Source organism: Pipra filicauda, unplaced genomic scaffold, assembly GCF_003945595.2.
Source record: "Pipra filicauda isolate LSUMZ 115617 unplaced genomic scaffold, ASM394559v2 scaffold17_size4572894_pilon, whole genome shotgun sequence".
NCBI classification, from domain to species: domain Eukaryota; kingdom Metazoa; phylum Chordata; class Aves; order Passeriformes; family Pipridae; genus Pipra; species Pipra filicauda.
The window spans coordinates 789,585-810,088 of record NW_024104287.1 but is presented as its reverse complement, the minus strand read 5'-3'; the positions used below and the strand labels follow the sequence as shown (position 1 = coordinate 810,088).

The 20,504-nt window shown below is 38.3% G+C and overlaps 1 protein-coding gene across 2 annotated transcripts in view; it reads left to right on the top strand.

The window, feature by feature from the left end:
* COL25A1 (collagen type XXV alpha 1 chain) overlaps window positions 1-15,584 on the top strand; it is a 316,696-nt gene extending 301,112 nt beyond the window's left edge. For both annotated transcript variants that reach the window (XM_027736368.2, XM_039379895.1), the window contains exons 34-37: window positions 472-525; window positions 6,756-6,833; window positions 9,078-9,116; window positions 9,874-15,584. In XM_027736368.2, the coding sequence (XP_027592169.1) occupies window positions 472-525; window positions 6,756-6,833; window positions 9,078-9,116; window positions 9,874-9,876 (174 nt within the window). In that variant the 3' untranslated portion in view covers window positions 9,877-15,584. The remainder of the gene's footprint in view (window positions 1-471; window positions 526-6,755; window positions 6,834-9,077; window positions 9,117-9,873) is intronic.
* The last annotated feature ends 4,920 nt before the right edge of the window (window positions 15,585-20,504 follow it).

Below are 20,504 nucleotides of genomic sequence, written 5' to 3'. Positions count from 1 at the left end.
TGCTAAGAAAATATTCAGGCTTGTGACTCATTTGTAGAAGAACAAGGAGTCACTGACACTCAGTTAAGTAAATTTATTCTAATTAAAGAGAATAATAATTCCATAACCTGTAATGGATACATTTCAAGGCATAATCTCTTTCTTTGGCATGCTAAAAAAGGCTTTCAGTAAGCCTTTTCCTCTAGTTCTATGCTGAAATCCCTAACTCGAAGGAGTCTTTTTCAGAACATGCATATGCTAGCATGGACTGTTGCCATTTTGAGTGGTGTGATTTCTTTCTGTAGCTGGCAAATTGCCTCTACCAAACTCTTGGAGTTACTTGTCTCCCATGCTCCTGTCTATGTATGTGCCCACACATACATATACACAGCGTGTAGTGAAATAATCTTTTTATGCTTTCCAAGAGTATTTGAAAACTTAACCTGCATGTGAATAAAAATGAACCTGTCTTTGTCCGTTTTGTTTTCATAGGGTTTCCCTGGTCCTCGAGGAGAAAAGGGTGATATAGGAGAAAAGGGAGAAAAGGTGACCACAGTGTTATTAACTGTTGCTTGATTCCCCAGCCTAGTCAGTTCTGCTGTCTTTATGCTCTAAATTGTCCCATTAAAATTTATTTTTGTTTTTACTGTGTGCCAAAAGGCCGGTCACAGATACATTCTAAGCGAAATCATGAAAAACCACAAAAATGTATGCACAGAAATAGTAATATCCACATGTCCTGAAGTACAGCTTTTTATTTTAGGCACATTTTCTCCAATCCATCCTACTCTTGTTGAAAATCCTAAAGTATTTCATCAGAATGACATTAGTCATTCTGGTAGTAATTTTATACTGAAGAACCCAGCTCTGTTCCCTGGCAGTTTATCCTAGTGTACCATGCCTGTACATGCTGCCTGTCCCACACCAAATGAATAAGACAGGAACTGTTTGAATTTTTATTTTTGGCAATGTCTAATTTACAGTTAAGTACTTTGTGATACTTGTGGATTGAAATTAAATCATATATTCTACATTCTGGTAAACCAACTAGACAGTGAAGTTAACAGAAAAAGCCTAACTTCATTTTCAGTGTCCAGACACAGTGACTTGGAAATACATTTAGTGAAAAGTAATTCAGGATTTAGAGTGTGCAGAGAAAGCTCACAAGCAAATTTCTCCCATTTCTATCCAACACAGAGCCCAGTTGCTGAAATGCTGAATTAGAATTCACATCAAGCCACTTAATATGAAAATCCACACACACAACAGGCAATTTTTCTAGGTCTATTTTTTCTACAGCTATTTTTGTCTAGCTGACATGTACAGGGTTATGCTAGGTCCATTCCCCATCATGGTGTCCCAAACAAGATGCAGGGTTAAACAGTCACTGGGTGTAGGAGATCATCTCTGTTTCTTAATACTGTCAGGCAAAGCACTTCCCAAGAATGGATTGAAAAGGGTACTGTGAAATATATCCTTCCCTTCTCTCCCTTGTTATATTGCTTATCTCAAGCTCAGAGATCACTGGTAAAGTACTGATTTTGCAGAACTGTTGCTTAAGCAGGTGGTCCATGAGTATTATAAAGGCAGTGGGTGACCTGACGGAGTAATCACAGTGAATGGTGAGCTCTTGCTGTTCTCAGAGATCACAGGTCTGTCACAAGTGAACAACTGTTCTCTTTTGAGAGCAGTTATCGGTAGAAAGGTGTAACTGATAACTGCCAGCTCTGAGAGGTGACTGGCAGGATGGCCAGCTTGTGCTAAGTGGCAGTTACAGTAGGTGCCAAATCGAATGAGCTTAACAGTGTCTTCTCATACTGAGATACATTAGAAAGGTTATGTCCAGAAGACAAAAATAAGTTATTACACCTCTCTAATCAATCCCAGTGAGCTTGCTTGAATACAGCAGATGGCCTTTTGAGCCTCCCAGTTCAAGAAAAACTTGAGAAAGTGGAGAGTAAGAAGGCTACCAAGATGGCAGAACTCTGGGGCAAACATAACCCATATAAGAGGTTGAAGGAGGTGAACTGGCTTAGTCTGACAACGAGGAGGCCAAGCTACTTGAAAGGGGAGATACAAAGATGATGGAGCAAAACTCTTCTGGGTAATGGCAAGTGGTGAAACACAGGACCAGAAGCTGCTCCTGAGAGGTTCAGAGTGGCAGTTAGGAAAACCTTGTTCACACGGAGGGCAGCATGGCACTGGGACAGTGTGCCCAGGGAAGGTGGCTGAACGACTGCCCATGGAGCACTGCTGAATCTGGTCTGCTCTGATCTGATCTAAGGTCAGGAATCATCCTACTCAGGATGGGAGGTTAGAGTAGGTGACCTCCAGAACTTCCTTCCAACCAGACCTTCTGAGTCTGTGTTTCCATGTCCGGCTAGAGACAGGCAGAGAAAATCCAGCCATTAGAGCCCCCAGATCATCTCTGGAATTAAAAATGGAAAGCTGGTAAAAAGTTCACTTATACAAATATGATATGATATGAAAATGGAACAGCTGAGATTCGTGCACTTGGGATGTGAAAGTGTTTTAATGTCCCTTAGTCCAGCATGCTGGTTTTGTATATTAGTCTGTTGTTCCCAGAGACTGACCAAATCGCTCAAACCCAGGACTTCAGTTGCAAGGGAGCGAGGGAATTGCGTGTGGGAATCGTGTGCTGCCACAGGCACAGCTAGGTCCTTTTCGGAATGCAGTTGTGATTTAGGCTATCTGTGGCGACTTGTTCTCATGAGCTGCAGGACACATCACCTAGGAAGTCTACTCCTCCATCCCCCAAAAATTCAGGAAAAGGCAAAGCCTGTTTCCTGAGAAGAATGCTTGGAATAAAATTAGTGTGACAGATGTTTCAAAACCCACATTATTTTGTGGACTTTCAGATTAACAGGATTGCCAGGAAGTCTGTAGAGTGAAAATGGAGGTGGAATATCTGCCTTAAAAATTCTCAGAATATTCAAATAAAATTAGAAGGCAAAGGAAGTTCTTTCCCAGTGAAAAGTCTGGGAAGATATGGCTGAAAGCTCTGTGAAAGAGACTTTTGTTGCTGTTTTAACTTATTTTTTTCAGAAACTGGGGAATATTTGTATCATGTAAGTAAACTGATTTCACCAAAATTACTTTAGCTGCATCAGTAGTTCTTTTTCCAAATGAAAAGCTGACTCTCAAAAGACACAAAGTAATGCAATAAATCAAAGCTTTCATTATAACAAATTTTCTCAGTGTTTTTCCTTGTGTAAATTACTAATTATCGATGACCAAATTGGTGTAACAGCACCCATTTCAATAGAGATAAATCGGCCTACCAGTTAAGCATCCAGCTTATGATTTCTTGTTTTTTTAATATTTCTTACAGTATTGGCTGTTGGACTGACATCACAAAACGGAGATTAATGAGTTTCTAGTTAAGAAACTTAACTCAAATTGCACTTCAAAAATATGTATCATTACTAACATTCTAAAGAGAACCCATGACACTTATTTTTTTCATAGATATGCAGGGAATAAATCTTTACTTCTTCAGTTTGAGGTGAGACTTGGACTGCTGTTTTTATTTTAGCCCATCAGCGGTTCTGCTATGGTGAAAGCAAGTTAGTGTTTGCATTATAATGTCCACTTGACTTGGCTGTAATAATATTTTTAAAAGCCTTCTAACTGTGATTACTCATATAAAATTATAGTCCAGGAGCACTCATCACGAAAAAGATTTGTACAATTGATTTTGTATTTTCATTGTACAGATAGAAAAAAATTCTTTTAAAAAGGAATAACTTTCATTAAAAGTTAGGATTTGTGTTGTGGGGAGAGGGAGGGAAGGGGCCCTTGGTCCCAAATGCACAGTTGTGTCTGTTGTTATAAATTTTGACAGAAGAGTATGATGTGTCTGAACAGAGAATGAAAAGGCATTATCCTTTTCCCCTACACTCTGCATTGAAGAAAATATGTACACGTGAGGATTGGAGGTTGTTCCAACCAGAGCGGTGTTGCAGAAGTGCCACAACTTTGTATTTCTCTAGGCACTGAGGAAGAGCAGAAAGGAATTTTTTTTTTATCTTCATCAGATGTAGATTTTCCATATCTCCTGTGGACCTCTGTACTTGAGGACAAGGAGCAAAGAGTAAAAAGAAATAACTCAGTCTTATGGAAAAAGTAGTAAAGTACTCAGGAAATTCAGACTATTGTCTGCACAGATGACTGCTGCATTGCTTTGAATAAGATCATAGATCTGTCCTGCAAAACTGGAAGTTTAAATAGATATCTGCTGGCTTGTAACACAACAAGTTAAAGAAATGCAAATCTTAAAGAATAGAAAAAGAGTCAGAAACCAAACTGTACAGTCCATTTTCAGAATCCTTTTTGGAGTAAGTCCATGCTTTGTGCTTGCATACATTCACTGCAAATATATTGGTGTTACCCTGAGAACAAAAAACATGAGAATTGACCTTGAAACTGTTGGGTTTCTCTGCTACGCTGCTGTCTGTCTGGGTTTAAGATGGAAACTTAGCAAATTTGCAGTTCTTGTCTCATGAAGATTTCTTTTACATCATAATCTTATCATTTGATAAAGAAGGGTAATGTTTGGGTTGCTATTTTTCCAAATATTATCCTGTGACTTTTTGGCACACAGAAAAGATAGACAAGTAACTTTGCTTCTATTATGACATGAATGCAGTATGTGTTGTTCGTGAAACAGTTTTTTCCATTTAAATATGTCAAATATGTTATGATATTAAATGACTAATGTGCTTTCCTTCCTTTTTAAAATCTGATTTATATAATTATTTTTTTTATGTGTAAAAATGGGTTTTATCTCTTGTTAATAGATTAAGTCTTTCTGTACTGGTGTGGACCAAGTTAAATGTCTGTTTACCATGCTTCGCCTAAATCTGTCTGTTCTTCCAAAGGGGCATTCCTTCCTTCTCCTTCTACCCTCATTCCTTACAATTCCTCTGTCTTTTTTACCCTTTTCCTCACCAATGAAATCCTCCCAATAGCCACAACCTCACTTGCTGGTTCTCCAGTGTCATACTAATTTTCCTATGACTATTTTTCCCATTTCTTTGTGATATTCCTGGTTTACTCATCCTTCCTATCCCATTTTTTACAATCCTAGTCCAATTTGTTAGTTTTTTTAACTGATCCTTTTTGATTTTTGTGAAATTGAGAGCAAACCTGAAACTCATTTACCATTGTGATCAACTGGTGTGAAATCAATTATAAAATGAACTCTCTAAACATCTTATACTGCTTGAAGGTGAGGTCATCTTTGCAGGTAGCTTTGCTGAGGGTAATCAATCATTTCCATCAGAATTAAAGCATTGGAAGTTTCACATTTAAAAAGAAAACTCAGTGTGAAATCAAAGGACTGAATTTTGTTAAAATAAGTAGATGAAACATTGCCTGCAGAAGAGGGAATATTTGGATGTTGAAATATTTAAATAAAGAATAATTATCACTTCTGATTACTTTCTGATACCAAGACAATATGAAATCATTGAAAGTGTCATAGCACCTCTCCATCAAGCAGTTTGGGTGTTTTGATTCCTGTAGCAGGGTTTGAAATGGTCGTGTTATATTTGGAGTGACAGGAGTGCACCCTCAGTGACGTCAGTGGGTTTCTGTGGACACCATGGAGAACAGGATTTGTTCCAAACACTGTTACCAGAGTGCAAAAGGTCAGTTTCAGCAAAGGATGCTCTGGGCCAAGTTCACCCTTGACATGACACCATGGAAGCTCATGGAACTGAGTCAGAGACTAGCCATCCCTGTGAAGCATCTGTGCCACAGGTCTTTTTTCAAAAGACTGTGCTGATGGATTCTGCTCTCACAAAGTTCCTTCTGACTAGTGGCAAATTCTCTAGGGAAGCTAACAAATTCAGGTTTGTGTGCATGTGCACTTCAGAGCTATCACTTGGACCAAATAGGAGACGTCTTCTTTTGGACTGTGGATTGGGGGATTTTGCAGATTTGCCTCTGTCTCAAGAAATCAATTTTTTCAAGCCCTGTTCTAGGTTTCAAAACATTCGTAATACTGATATGAAATACCAGCACAAACTAATACAGATTGATTGCAGTTCTTGCTTGTGATCATATAATTTATTTTTCCACATAATGCACCACCCAAACCAGAACACAGTGGTAAGTGTCCTTTCAGCTCTCCATTGGCTTAAAAAGAAAAAACCCAAACTTTAAAACCAATCTTTCTTTAATTTTTTTTCAAAAGAATGAAACTTGTTTTATCCAAACCATTGTATCCACAGGGGGAAAAGGGAAAGAAAGGCAAAAAGGGGCCTAAAGGGGAGAAAGGAGAACAGGGTGCTCCTGGATTAGATGCACCTTGCCCATTGGTACGTCTCACTTATATATTGGAAGATCGATCATCCTGCTGTAAACTGATGGAATAAGAAATGAGGAGAGAGGAACAAGCACCAGCTACTGTTGAACATGTAGCCCTTTGTTAACACAGCTTTATCTCAAGTTCTGAAAATTCTGGAGCAGACTCCGTTTGTCAACGTCCTAAATTGGTTTAAAGCACCAGACTTAAGATCTTTGGGCTAAATTTGGGAGGTTTGGTGGTGGTTTTTTTCATTATTTCTGCCAAACTGTTTGAAAAGGAACCAAATTTGGAATGTGCCAAAGTCAGTGCCCCACAGGTTTAAATCACACTACGACAGTCAGCTTGCTCCTCTTGCCTCTCTATTGTTATTTGTTCACTCCATTTAAGTCAATACTGAAGGCATTTCCTTGACAGTAACATTGCAAGTTAATCTTTACAACAGGGATTCCGTGGAATTAAGGGGGAAAAAGGGGAGCCAGGCCAACCTGGCCTGGATGGGCTGGATGCCCCTTGCCAATTGGTACAGTATTTCTCTTTCCTACCAACCCTGCATGCAGTTCCTTTGTTTGTGGTCAGCCATTCTTAATGTAAAGTAATGTTTTTCTGAGCTGACTTTACATTATTCACGTAACACATGCATGTGCATGAACAAACCAGCTGCTTCAAGTGATCATAACCGCAATGAGAGAACACACATTTCTATTGGTACCTTAAACCTAACTTTCAGCAGTTTGCTCCCACATCACATAGTAATTTATAAGTTTGTATCCTTCCTACATTTTCCCTGAGAATTGTTGGTTTGTTATTTTCCTCACAAAATACCTATTGCCTTACTCACCCTGAACGCAAGTCATTGTGGAAATCCAGCACAATGTTCACTTCTAATTAAGTCTGATGCCTTTTGTCTGCATTGGCTCAGTTCTGCACTCTAGTCTGTCCTAGAGCTACTCTGCACCCTGGACTTCCTTTCAAATCCCCGCAGTCTTAGGTGCATGTTTTCACAATTTGACCAAAGTGAGAGTCGTGTACAGAATTATGTAAATACCGTTTCTGAAAATCAAGGTTTTCAGTAAGCCATGCTGGAACTTGGCTTCCAGACCATACACAAGTAATATTTTTGGTGTCTGGCCTGTACATCAAACAGTATTCAAACATATCTGGAAATAAAAAGCTTTACCTGAGGTTTGTAAGAAGATAACAGTCTGCAGCCCAAACCCTGTCTTTGTTATTTAATGTCTCCAATTTAATGGTCCTACCCTTGGAACTTACCTTCCTGGAATACACACAACACTCCCCACCCTATGTTAGCATGAATTCAAGTTCCCACCTATACTAAAATGCTACTTCTTGACCCTCTCCCTTGTACCAATCTGGCAACAGTGATTTTTATTCAATGGTAAAGTAAGTTTGAACTCTTTTCCATTTAAGAAAGAAAACCCCAAATGAATAGTACATACACATTTCATAAAGATACAAGGAAGATTTTCTTTTTAATTGTTCATAGTAAAATTTGATCTGCATGTTTTGATGTTTGGTGGTTAAGCACGGTTCTCTATGATGAATGTTACATTAAATAGATTTTATTTCAACTGTAGCACTTCTAATTTGAAATCAGTTGTTTTTAATCATAAATACATAGTCCTTTAAAATTATTCCATAGTCCATATTGTTTGCTTCCAAATAATGGTAACCATATCTCATATTTTGTTGGGAATAATCAAGCATGCTTTTGTAATTTTAAAATATTTCTCTGTCTCTGTATTATCATTTATATCTGGAGATTCACTAACAGTCATTGATGGATGAAAAATATTCTGTTCATAGCTAATTGCTAGAATAAGCTGCTTAGCAAGCAGCACTGTCTCTTGTTTAGGCAACAAACCATTCCCATCAGACTACGTGCAAGCAATTAAAAAAATCCTCAATAACCACTATCTTCACATGTAAATTCACATATAAAGTATTTGTATTCTATATTCTAAAAAATGTCAAGGCCTGATCTCTTTTCTGCTCATATATAGTCTAGTTACATCATATGTGCTCCTAATTCTGACCATATAACTCTCTGGGTAAACCCTGGATAGCCTTCTAAGTTGGAATTAGGACCTTGAAAACCAGTGTGACTGTGGTCAATAGCTGACCCTGATCTTACTGGACACATGGAGATATGTGAAGGTAGAGTAGCAACAGAAAAGAAATGGAGTGACTCTCACGTGAGAAGAAATTAAATTACCGTATTGTCCAAGCACTGAAATATACAGTGCTGCTGGACTGCCCTGCTCCCACCGCAGATGTTTTCTTCCACTGTGGCACTTAAGGTATGTTCAGGCCTTAAGATTTTGCTGCTTCATTCAAAAACTAATATTGAAAGTGAAAAGAAAAGATCCTATGCACATTTGAGTCTTGCTGTCTTATCACAGGATTACCTTTGTACTAGAGACCTTTAAAGCACAATACCCTCCAGATAAAAGTGATAGTATTTTTTTCTCATTGATCTTGTACATTCAGATAGAGATTGTTGTGAATAAAACAGATTATATTTAAAATAATAAGCAGCCTGAGCTCTAACAGCGATAAGAAAATGACGAAGATGTTCTAATGATTTAGAGAAAAACAAATCTTTATAGCAGAGAGGTGCACGTATGTTTTTGCAGCGTAAACCTTCTGTCCTCTGGCTGTTTTAAGAGATGTTGATGGATTATCTATCCTCTCAAACTTAACTATACTCTTTTTTTTTTTTTTTTTTTACCTCCCCTTAAAACAGGGTCCCGATGGATTACCAATGCCTGGCTGTTGGCAAAAGGTAGGATGGGTAGAGCTTTTTCTTTTCAGGAGTAGTATGTCCTTAGCACGCAGAAATGCCTGTCACAGTCATACTGAACAATATCAAGATATACTTCAAAGCCTCCTAGACAGACATATCCAGCAATGCAAGAGCAGACCTCCCTACCTGCTGCAAGATCAGGCAGTAGTTCATGTGATAATATTGTAATATATGTAGAAGTAATAATTCATTGAGGCAGTATTGTAAGAACAGTTGACGTTTGTTTTCTGGAAAGTCCAAGACTTTTCTTTTTTTCACATGAAGACTTACACATCCTTTGGTTTCTGCACATTATCACTGCTTCCAATTCGTTATAAAAGCTCATGGATTTTTTGTCAAATATTTATATTGATCTCCTATTATGTTATTCTTCTGGAATACTGAGAGGAAATAGTGTAATCTGCCCTTCTCTTTGCCTTACCTTTCTGGTCTTCAGTATATCCTCCTTTAACATTAATATTAACTGGCAAAATTATTTTAGTAAAGGTTTAACCTAGGCAGTTCTGGATTTAAAAACATAGCATGCAGAATTATGTAGGTGGAGGGATACTGGCATATAATGTGTTAAAAAGCATTAAGCATGAGTGGAATCCTAGGTGCATTTATCTCTGAAGAATAGCTGGTGCTGAGGAAATAACTATCCATATTTGCAACTCTGCCTTATCTATGTATTTGTAATAGATGTCTGAAATATCTTACTAATTGGATTAATCTGTCTTTCTTTTTGTCTCTGCAGTGATGAATCTAACCTTACAAGCATGAAGTTGTGTATATAGCGCTCCACTTCTTTTATTTATAGTTGAAAACTGAAAATTTGGTTTTACAAGTCTGAGATATGTTTACATGTAGCTGCTTCTACTTGTTTGCAATAGTCCATACGTACTTTTTCACTTACATCTGCAGTTAGGTGATACTGCAGGGTAAACCTGCAAAGATTGTCTCTCTAATGAGAGATATCGAAACAATGATCAATAATAGAAATTAATATTTCTGTAAATTCTTATATTTTGGCTTGTGGATATGCATGGACAATGAGTGCCATGAACTAGTTTACAAGAAATTGTGACCAAATAAGAACAAAATTCTATGATATGTACTGTACCAGCTGCCATTGGAGTTTATTGACTTGGTTTCCATGTCCATCTTAAATACTTCACTGATTCATGACACCATATCTGCTTGTATGAACTAAAAGCATGAGTTCGTGTGCCAAACCTGCTTGTTGTGTGATCACGTCACGCGCTAAATGGCTGCTCACGGTGACCTTTGATTCCAGCTTCTGAATAATTTCCTTTTGTCATCTCAAGGGAGTCACACCATGGCTCATTGCTAAAAAGAGATAAACCAGAGGAGCATAGAAAGAGGCCTTGAATTTTTGGGGAATAGAGTTCCAGCTGCAGGTGGATGGCTTCCAGTCTTGCGGGATACTTGGCCCCTTTGATCAAAGAGGGTCGCGCCTGTTTATCAGCATCAGTTTGCCTTGCACTGCTCACGGTCGTGAAGATATTCACGATAGGCCCTGTCGAGTCCTTAATCAAGAAGGAAAGAAGTTTGAAGAAGAAACCAGACTTCTCTGTGGGTTGTTTGAAAAGGTTGCAGAGGTGCTGCAGGGATCATTTGATGGCAGACACCGCCTGAGACCAGAAGCTTCTCAACCTTACTCAAGGATGGACAGAGTATGTGCTCTGCATATTGTATTTTGGGACTGCTGGAGGAAAAAGCATTCTTGAGGTGGGGATGAATTGGATCATCCTCCAGAGGAGGATTATAATGGAACTGACCATAGATGTATGTACCATGGTGTGGTTTTCAGGTTATTCACTTTAAATTACACAAAACTAGCTGAACTTTTCTGCAGGATTTTGGAAGCTGTGGTTAATTTTGTTTCCTTTCCTGTAACTGTTGCCATAAAGAATGCATTTCAATAATCTATTCAACATTTGTGATGATGGCATTGAGGAAAATACTTCAAGCCACATACTCATCTTGTTTCAGTATTAACAGTTTCTATTTCAAAGTCTTTGAAGCCTTTAAGTCTAGAAAAGAAAGAGTTTATTTTTGTGTTTCACAGACTGATTTGTTAATCTTGTTCCTTTTATGTTGTTACAGTGACTTTAGCGGACATTATTACTCAAAAAACATTGGAGAGAAACAATTCTGTGTAATTACCACTGCACACTTGTCGCACTACACTGTTATAGGTGTTAATATTTCTCCATTTCTGTTCAGATGACTAGCTTTCTAGAGAAACATTGGTAAATCTTTCCTTCTCCACTTTTTTATTGCTAGAAATACATAATTCATGCACATTTTTAATTTTGCCATGAGGTATTTTTTCCAGTTTTGAGTCTTCATATGGTGCACTGAAGTTAGTTTGAGGGACTGGTTTATGAGAAATGGTGTCATATTTGGCAGATGGAAATTCTTTTTATATCACTTCTGTTCCTAATGTATATAGCAGGATCATCAAAAACTTTTTTAGTTACTTTTCTGAGAGTTGTCTTTCATATGTAGACCAAAACCGAAGTTGAGGAAGACAATCTGTCTCCATTCATGTGTGGGCACCTTATGCCCTTCTTGGAATGCACATTTTTCCTTGCTCCATCATTTCTAGATCATGTGTAGATGGGGACTTTCTGTGGTCACGCTTTTTGTATTGCTTCACAGTCTCAGATCAATGGAAATGCCACTATATTGCAACCTTCCACTTTGATGAATCTTTACTGTCATTTTGGTATATCGAAGTCAAACCTAGCATTTCATTGAGGAAAAACCAGATTTTTAAAACTTAAAAGTTAATTTGGCGGCCTACAACTAGTAGTATCTTACTAATAAAAGCAAAATTCTGACACTATATAGATATATACACTGAATACATATATATTTGCCGCTCAATTCCATCTTTCCAATAGTAAGAAATAAACAAGTGTTCACAGACATAAGATAATATGTTTTTCTTTTCCTGAATTTTCAGAGATGCAAATATTAACCTCTCTGAATAGTCATGATTACAATAGTAAAAGCCTTCACACAGCGTAGTCTGAATATAAAATGTTAATAATCAGACTGCTATAGCAGTAAGTGCAAATGAGGGCCTTTCAGAAAGAGGACAAGAGGAGCACCGTGTAAGTCCTCTGACTTGCCCCTTTTAGTCTGCTTGTTTAAGAAGCACTATCTCAAAAAAACAACAGGCTGAGGAGCCAGCTGTCCATCTAACAGAGAAGAGTCTCTTATGCCCATATCCTGACTTGGCACATTTAGCTAGGTATATTGTAGATGTGAAGACTAGAATTTGAATGTTTTTTTAAGATATCAAATACTGGCAATCATAGAGTAAAATTAAATATTTTTTAAAGGTCCTTCAGAGTATATACATGCAAAATCAAGTAGAATGTTTATTATCTGGCTGAATGTTTTAGCAACTGCATATTGAGAGTGTCCACAAACACAACTCATTTAAGAAATAGCAACAAGATAAAAAGCTATTAAATGCGTGCTGCCATTAGCACTTTCTTTTTTTTTTTTTAGTTTGTATACCTATATTTTTAAACTGCCCTCATAGCATCCCTTTTCTATATGCATCAATAAAACTAGCAAAACCTTGGTTCATGATTTTGTCATTCAGGAAATAATTATAGACACTACTGTTAAGTGTTAGTCAATACTCAACTCTCCTTTAACTCCCTGACACTGAGACCCTACTGAAGAAACATTTAAGCGTCTTTGTTCACTTTCTTTTTTCTCTTGTAAATTAATCTAATTTCTTTATTAAATTCCCTCCAGGTATTTACTTTTTGTTTTTCCCAAGTAATCTTACTTAACTTTTTCAGATTTTTTTATTGTTCAGTATCATGAAAGGTTCATTCCATTTAAATGACCATGAAGGAACAGCAGATAAACAACTTAATTTGAAAGGTTAAACTACATACATAGATTTGACATTAATATTTGCATCTCAGATTGAATTGATGTGAAACTTAACCATATCTAGAAAAGTTGCATGGTCAGTAAAAGTAAAAAAAAGAATCAAGAAAAGCACCTTGTGAAGACTTGCAACATTTTTATTTTGTTTAAAAAGCAACTATTTCTGGTGCTAATATATCTTTTTCCTTATGATGGTAAAGCTATAGTTTGAACCACCAATGTGTTGTTATATCTTTTAGTGGCATTCCTCCAAATAGTTATGATTTGTTTAGTTTGTTACAGGAACAATAGTTCCTCTACCAGTCTTTTCAGTTGTAGAAATGTGTAGTGGTATTAGTCTACATATATCCCTGACTTTTTCAGGTATAATTAATTCTTGTTTCTTTGGGAGTTTTCAGTATTTGTTTCATACAGAGTTTTGTAATCGCCTGTTACTCCAGTGCATTATAACCACATTGTGCAGAAGTCCAGCTACAGAAGCCAGACTTCTTTTAAGCACTGTATGGAATATGTCTGACATACGTGGTCCTTGTTTTCATATTCATAGATTAGCTATGGGGAAGCTTTCTTTCAGGATGTTTTGGACACCTTTTTTTTTCCTGAGTAAAGCATGAAATGTTAAATCGCAGAGCAATGATACAATGTTTTGGGGTTTGTGGGTTTTTTGATTTATATTTTTATTTATTGCTGATCTTGATGTCATATTCTGATAGTGTAGCAAAGCAGAAACTCTTCATCCAGCTGTTTATATATTCTTTTAGTCTACAGTGTAAGTAATATGATTGAGTTTCAGAATGATCAAATCCATATACCTGCACATGTGTAAAGTATAGAGTTTAAAAAGGACTGATGTACAGTGTGGAAACTTAGCATTGGCTCCACTGAGCATTACCTCATGGAAGGGGCGCATGTGACCACCAGTTACTTGGTTATGCCAGCAAAAGAGACAAGCAACCCCAAATGAGATGAGCAGACCTTTGGTCCTTGTGGGAGGGTGGTGCTGTGTAAGGCTGGGGGCTGCGCCAGGAAACACACTTAGGTCCTGGATCTGGTTGGAGTTTAGAGAGAGTTGTCCCACTGACTGCCCCAGAACTGGGTTTGTAAACCTGGGCTCAGCCATGCAAGGCTTTTCTCTTGGCTGTGCCTCCCTATCCCCAGCAATGAGCTGTGGAGAGTGATGCAACCTCCCCTTGCAAAGCTCTTTGAGGCATGCAGAAGAAAGGACGCAGGTATTATGCTTAGTAACAAGGGGAATATTATCAACTTCAAGAGTGGGTTTTGCCTAAATCAGGACCACTTCAGTAAGAAGTCCAGAGATATTTCCAGTCTACTGAATGTGTTGAAGATGTTCAAAGCATGCAGAAGTTGACCTTTCCCTTCAAATTTCTTGATTTCTGCTGCTTGACCATCTTGAATTACATTTTTAAAGCTCTCTATTTTACCGAATGAGATTCCTAAATTTTCACAGTAAAGACTCACCTAAAATACTGATATCTGCAAAGATACTGGTCAAAATAAAGTATAATTTTTAGTCATTGTAAAAATTCTATTTCAATGACTGGAATTAAAACTAACACCTAATTTTTTATTCTTTTTCCTTCCTGCAACTTGCTTTTGTGGATGTGAATGTTGTTGTAATGTACAAATGAAGGTTTTCTTGCACCCTCTGTTATTGAAGAATTTTACATGGTGGTTGGATTCATTAAATGCTGTTAAAAACAAGTGCCTGCCACCATCATATCTGAGAAAGATACTCTACAGAACAAGTGGAGGTTTTATTTTAAAAAGGGATTTGGAGTGTTGCTTTTGTTTCGTTTTGTTTTTAAATGCATCTGATTATCAATGCTGCTCACAAATTGAATTTTCTTTTTAAAGCAGGGGGCCTTAACCTGGGACCGTTAGTGTTTTACTTGTTTCTATTTAAAAAAGAAATTGTATGAATTTCCCAGATCCCATTGGTACTTGCACACTTCTCTGAAGTATTATGGAGAGTTGGGTTGGTGGGAGAATGTTTTACATATTGTTAACATATATGTGGATATTCTTATATTATTGTACATGTTTGGGAAAATATCACACAACTTTAAAAATGTTGCTAAGATGTATGTATCTGACTTTTTCCTTTGGAAAATATTATATATTTTTATTTGTATTTTTTACTTTTTTAAGTTCATCTATATGTGCCGTTATTTTTGTATTGCAAATGGTCTCATAAATGAAGTAGAAGAGATAAAAATACAAAGAAAAGTAATTTGGCAAGAATTCCAATGCTTGGGGGTAAAAACCACATGGGTCAGCATCGTATTATCAATGCTAGAAATATTTTGAGTGTCTTAGCACTGTAAATATGTCACAAGACCTCTTTTGAGGAGTAGTATAAAGAATTGCAAGGTTTTAATCACCCATTTTAATTTGGTATTAATTACCACTTTCTTGTGGCCTCTGGTCTTGACTTAATTGAACCCAATCAAACAGCATGCTTTTGTTTTTATTATTAAAATTTCTCCTTGTTTTTCAGTTGAATATTGTTTTGTTTTCTTTCAGTTTTGTACTTGAGGTTTTGTTTCTTGCTTGTGAGAAGTTGATCTTCAGAATTATTTTTACACTATTTATGATTTATTTTCATAATGTAAAAAGTGTGTAATTATTAAAATATTAATCCAACCATTGGTGCTGATTTTGCATAGTTATAAAGTTCTCAATATTGGTGCAAAAAATTGTTCTAGTCTGTCTGGATTGGAAGAAGTGTGTGCTGCGTTGTGCCGACCTGTAGTTTGAAGTCTAAAGCAGGTTGTGTCAGTAGCAACATTCACACGAAAATCAAGGCCTCTGCAACATGTTCCATTTTCCTACAATGGGCAGTAAGAAAACTCACCTTCTTCCTATTCATAACGTGTCTTTTCCCTTCAAAGTCAAGTCTGTTCAGTCATCTTTTCAAAACAGGCAGCACAGGCTGTTGGCATCCACAAACTATGTAAGGAAGAAGCTTTGCTGCAAACCTTAGAGTTGGAAAAGCTAGAAGGATCTATGTATTAATTAGTTGAAACTATTGCTTAGGCAAGTTCAGAGGCATCCTAGGATTAGAAGAAATAAAGCTGGAACTCACCAGTCTCCCCTTTCTATAATTCTGAAGATGAAAAATAAACCTGAACTGCTGAGAAATAAAGATATATGCAGGCAGTGTCACAAGTAACAGTGCAAGCTAGAAAATGTGAAGGTCTGTTTTTCACAAATCCAATTTATTCGAAAATGATGGAACATAATAATTATTGCAAAATGGTATATTTTTAAGGTGTATTTTTGCAGGAGTCTCCTTGAACAAAAGATTTAAAAAAACAACAACAACCACAAAAACCAAAACAAACAGACAAACAAACAAAAAAACACTGGGGAGCAGCTGTAATCTCTGCAACACATTATTTAAATGTTTGGGTTTTCTAAATCCCAAAATATTTTAGACAAACACAACACTCCCCATTGTTTCCCTTTCCTTCACCTCAAAAATGCAGTCACTGTGAGCACTGTGGAGTTTGACCTCCACTCTTAACTCCTGCTAATCCCCTGCTAATCCCCATAAATGTCCATTAATCTTATCTAGCTCTGTTTTAGGCTCTTCGAGGGACTAAAAATATCTTTGCTCCCTTTCCAAGATGAGGTACTTCCAGTTTAACATGCTCTGCTCTGCCAGACTGAGTGCATTTCCCTAAGCCAGGCAGCCCTGAGCCAGGTGAAGTCCTTGCTTCAGCTGTGGCCACAATTGGCCTTATCTTGCTTCCAGTTTTCTCCTTTTATCTGCTTTCATAGAGGATGAAATGCAGTTCTAGATGCTGCTAGAGCTGTCCTGCCAGAAAACAAACGTATTCTGGACTGCTGCCAGAGCCAATACCCTGTGGGTTTTCCATTCAGTACTTTTACAGCTTCCCTGTTATGTTTCAGTACTATGCTCCCTCTAAAGCCAACCCTCAGTGAACCAATATCCTACAGCCTTCACATCCTACCGTACTCATGGGCCATGACTTTCCTCTGGCATTCCCTCCTATTCATATGCCTCCTTCACAATTTTGTGATGTGCCAAAGCACATACAGGACTGCTTGTGAAATGTCTGCCACTTCTGCCTCACGTTGTTTTTCTTAATGAAGTTTTATTTAAATACTTAAAGGCCATTACTCTCATGCAACTCTGGTTTGTGAACCTACTAAACCTGCTAATCCCTACCCATTTGTAATAAGGACTCTACATAGATAAAAAGTAATGCAACAGAAGTGGCTTTTTATGTGCTCATCTCACACAGCTTCACATTGTGGTTCAATTACAATAACTACACGCAAATGTTTAAAAACAAAACAAAAACCAAAACAAGGAGCTGACAAAGCATTTCATGTTCCAGCAAGTAGCAACAACTACACCCAAATAAAAAAAGAAAACAAACAAGGGAATGCGGAAACATTTAAGTCATGTTACTGCAAGCAGTCTTTCTATCTTCACAGGGTTACTAATTTGTCCTCCCTTCCACTGGCTTCTGGGAATTTCCAGACTGAGTACTTACAGGGCCTTCTGCTTTCCCATCTCCTAGCTGCAGTAAAAAAATACAGTGCTTTTGGATTTGGAGCTTAGATGCTCCATATATATATATCTATGTATATATGCTCTTCATGTGGGGTAATTGATTCTGGTTGAGATAAATCTGATTAACACACCCTGTTAAATGACTCAGGGGTCTGCTGAACCAGTCACCACATCAGCCCACAGGCAAGTCCGTTCCCTTTTCAGCACAAATGCCAAGGATTTGGCTATCCCTGGGAAGATGCAGACGGGTGCACTTTGTCCGTCTTTAAATTTCTGTACTGAAACAGATATTCAGTGCAGATCATTTTCCACTAACCATGGAGTGGGTTTGCTCCTTGGAATGCACCAGCAGTATTTTGTTTTTCGAGGTACAGTAACTCCTTAGCAGGTAAATAGGGAGCCAAAGACACCTTACTTGTATACTTTGGAGAGCTCTTAGAAATATTTACTCCTTTTCATCCCTCATACAGGAATCCAGGCTGTTACTTTCTGGTACCCTGCCACGACAAAGCCCCTAAACAAGTGTGGAAAAAAAAATAAAATGTTCATAAAGCAAACAGAGCAGGATGGAATAAACAGCATGTTTGGGGTTTGGTGGGGTTTTTTTAAATAAAACACAAGTATTAAAAAGAAAAATTATTTTAATAACACTATATATCTTGGAGAAATATTTTTAGAATTTATGCCACAGAATTATGAGGGCAAGTGGAAGAAACTGGAGAGGTCTGAAAAAGCCAGGTGACAAGGTGCTGGAAAGGCCTGTGTCTGGGTCAGGGTCTCTGCTAATCTGAAGATTAGAGCACAGGCAGAAACCTGTGCTCTACATGTGAGACTTGGCAGGCTCGTTCCTGCTGATAGTATCAAAAGAGCATGAAAAGAGCCAAGAGAGAGGGATATTTTGACTGTTAAGCCTCTTTCCACGGTTTGAAGGAACAGGGGAGCAACTTCCCCTTCTAACAAGCTACTTCAGCTATGACTTCGAGTTTTCCTGATGAAGTTGAATACTGCTTCAATCAATTACTAAGCTGGCTCTGCACAAGCTTGCTATTGCTAAACCTGGAACAAAAGCCATGATACAAGCGGCTCGCTGCATGCTTCTAAAGGAGTAGCAGCACAGCATCTTGCATATCCTTTAAATCTGTTTGTGGTCCAGGGTTTCTGTGAGCAAGACAGGGCAGGTCAGGATAAACAGCTGAGATTTTCCAGTGTTGGCATTGCCAGCAGCCCCGGAAGAGCGATAGGGCTGTGCTCGGCACTGACAGAGTGCAGGCACCAGCCCAGTGCAGGGAAACGTCTCCTGAAATGCCTTGGGACTCTCAGACTCGCATGCTGCTGTTCTCTGCCTGGGTCCAGTGCATTGCTGGTACAAAGGTCCAGTATATAATGTGTACAACTTGAACTGCATCTACCCTATGCTAAATATCATTCCCCAGCTTTCAGAGATGTGGGCAAAATGAAAAAACGTTGCAGAGAGCATTCCTACAGGCTCTAGCTTTGGCTCCGTTTGGGTGTTAGCAGATCTAAATGCGTGTTCTTGAGACCCATACATGAATCTCAGCACTGCCTGTACAGTACTGCCCTAGCTGACAGTTTTGGCAACTCCCTCATATCTTTTAAGTCTTTCTGCCAGGACAAGGCACTGAAGACAGGCAGTTGCTGTCTCTTCTGGGATATAGACGTGTAGCTGATGGTGCCCCCTACCACTTCTGCTACATGGCTTTCTGTTGGTTGGTGAGGCAAGGTTTCCGATGCAGAATGTGAAAGCTTCAAAATTAAGACTGTCTGAGGAAGCTCAAGAAAATGACTGTATGGAAAGAAATGCTTGACTAGAGAAGCAGAAATGTGGCTTACTGGCAGACATATTAAAAAAAAATGTAAAAATCAGGAAATGTGTTTCTTCCATCTCAAAATTTAGGATGACTTACTGGATACTGACCTAGAAAAAACAAGTATCATCAGCACAGGAAATTGTGAGGCTTTGCATATGCTCACTGAAAACTCTTCCAAACATAGTGCTGCAGGTGGCACAGACGAGCTACAGATGGGGTAGTAGAGACATGGGTGAGAGTTTTGCTGCTGTCTGCCCATGCAGCTCAAGGAACAGCCTCCAGCAGGGAGAAGGTAAAGCTGAGGTGCTCCGCTAGAAGCCTTGCCGTTGATGCCTCTTCATGTGATTTCTGTCCTTCTTCCCCATGTTATTATTCCCTGTTTTTCTTGTGGGCTTTGATGTCCAGTGAGATGATTATCAAGTGTAAGCATGAAGAAATGCCAAATTTATGCAAGCCTCTTCTATATTGCTGCTGTGGTTACAAAGCAATCATAGGACTAGTTATATTTAGATGTTACCTAGACTTAAGGGTGTACCAATGCATCTGAGCACCGGACCCCTTTCTACTTATATGTATAAAACCCTGGAAAACCATAGCACTTACTACTTTGCCCCTTTGGCTTTGATGGATGTATACAAGTATGTACCTCAGCTTACTCTTCCAAACAGATTCTGGGACATAAGAAGCAGAGAAAGACATTGAATTATGACCCTACTTTTGATTAAACAGTCCGCTTTGTTCCCTTCCTCCCACACCCCTCGTCTTCCCTCCCCATATGTCTGTGGCAGAGGCGCTCTGACCACCAGAGTGCCCGATGAATGTCAGGCACGGCAGGATCGCCCGTGGGAGCTGAGCGCCCGTCTGTCCCGCCGCCCCCACGCATCAAGTGGATTGTTTGCGAATTTGCACCCCTAGGAAAAAAATCAAAACCAAACCAAGCCAAACCAAACCAAACCAAGCAAAAACAACCAAACAACAACAAAACAATCAAAACAAAAAACCCAAACCGACAACAAAAAAATCCCACCACGAAACTCCAAGGCACGG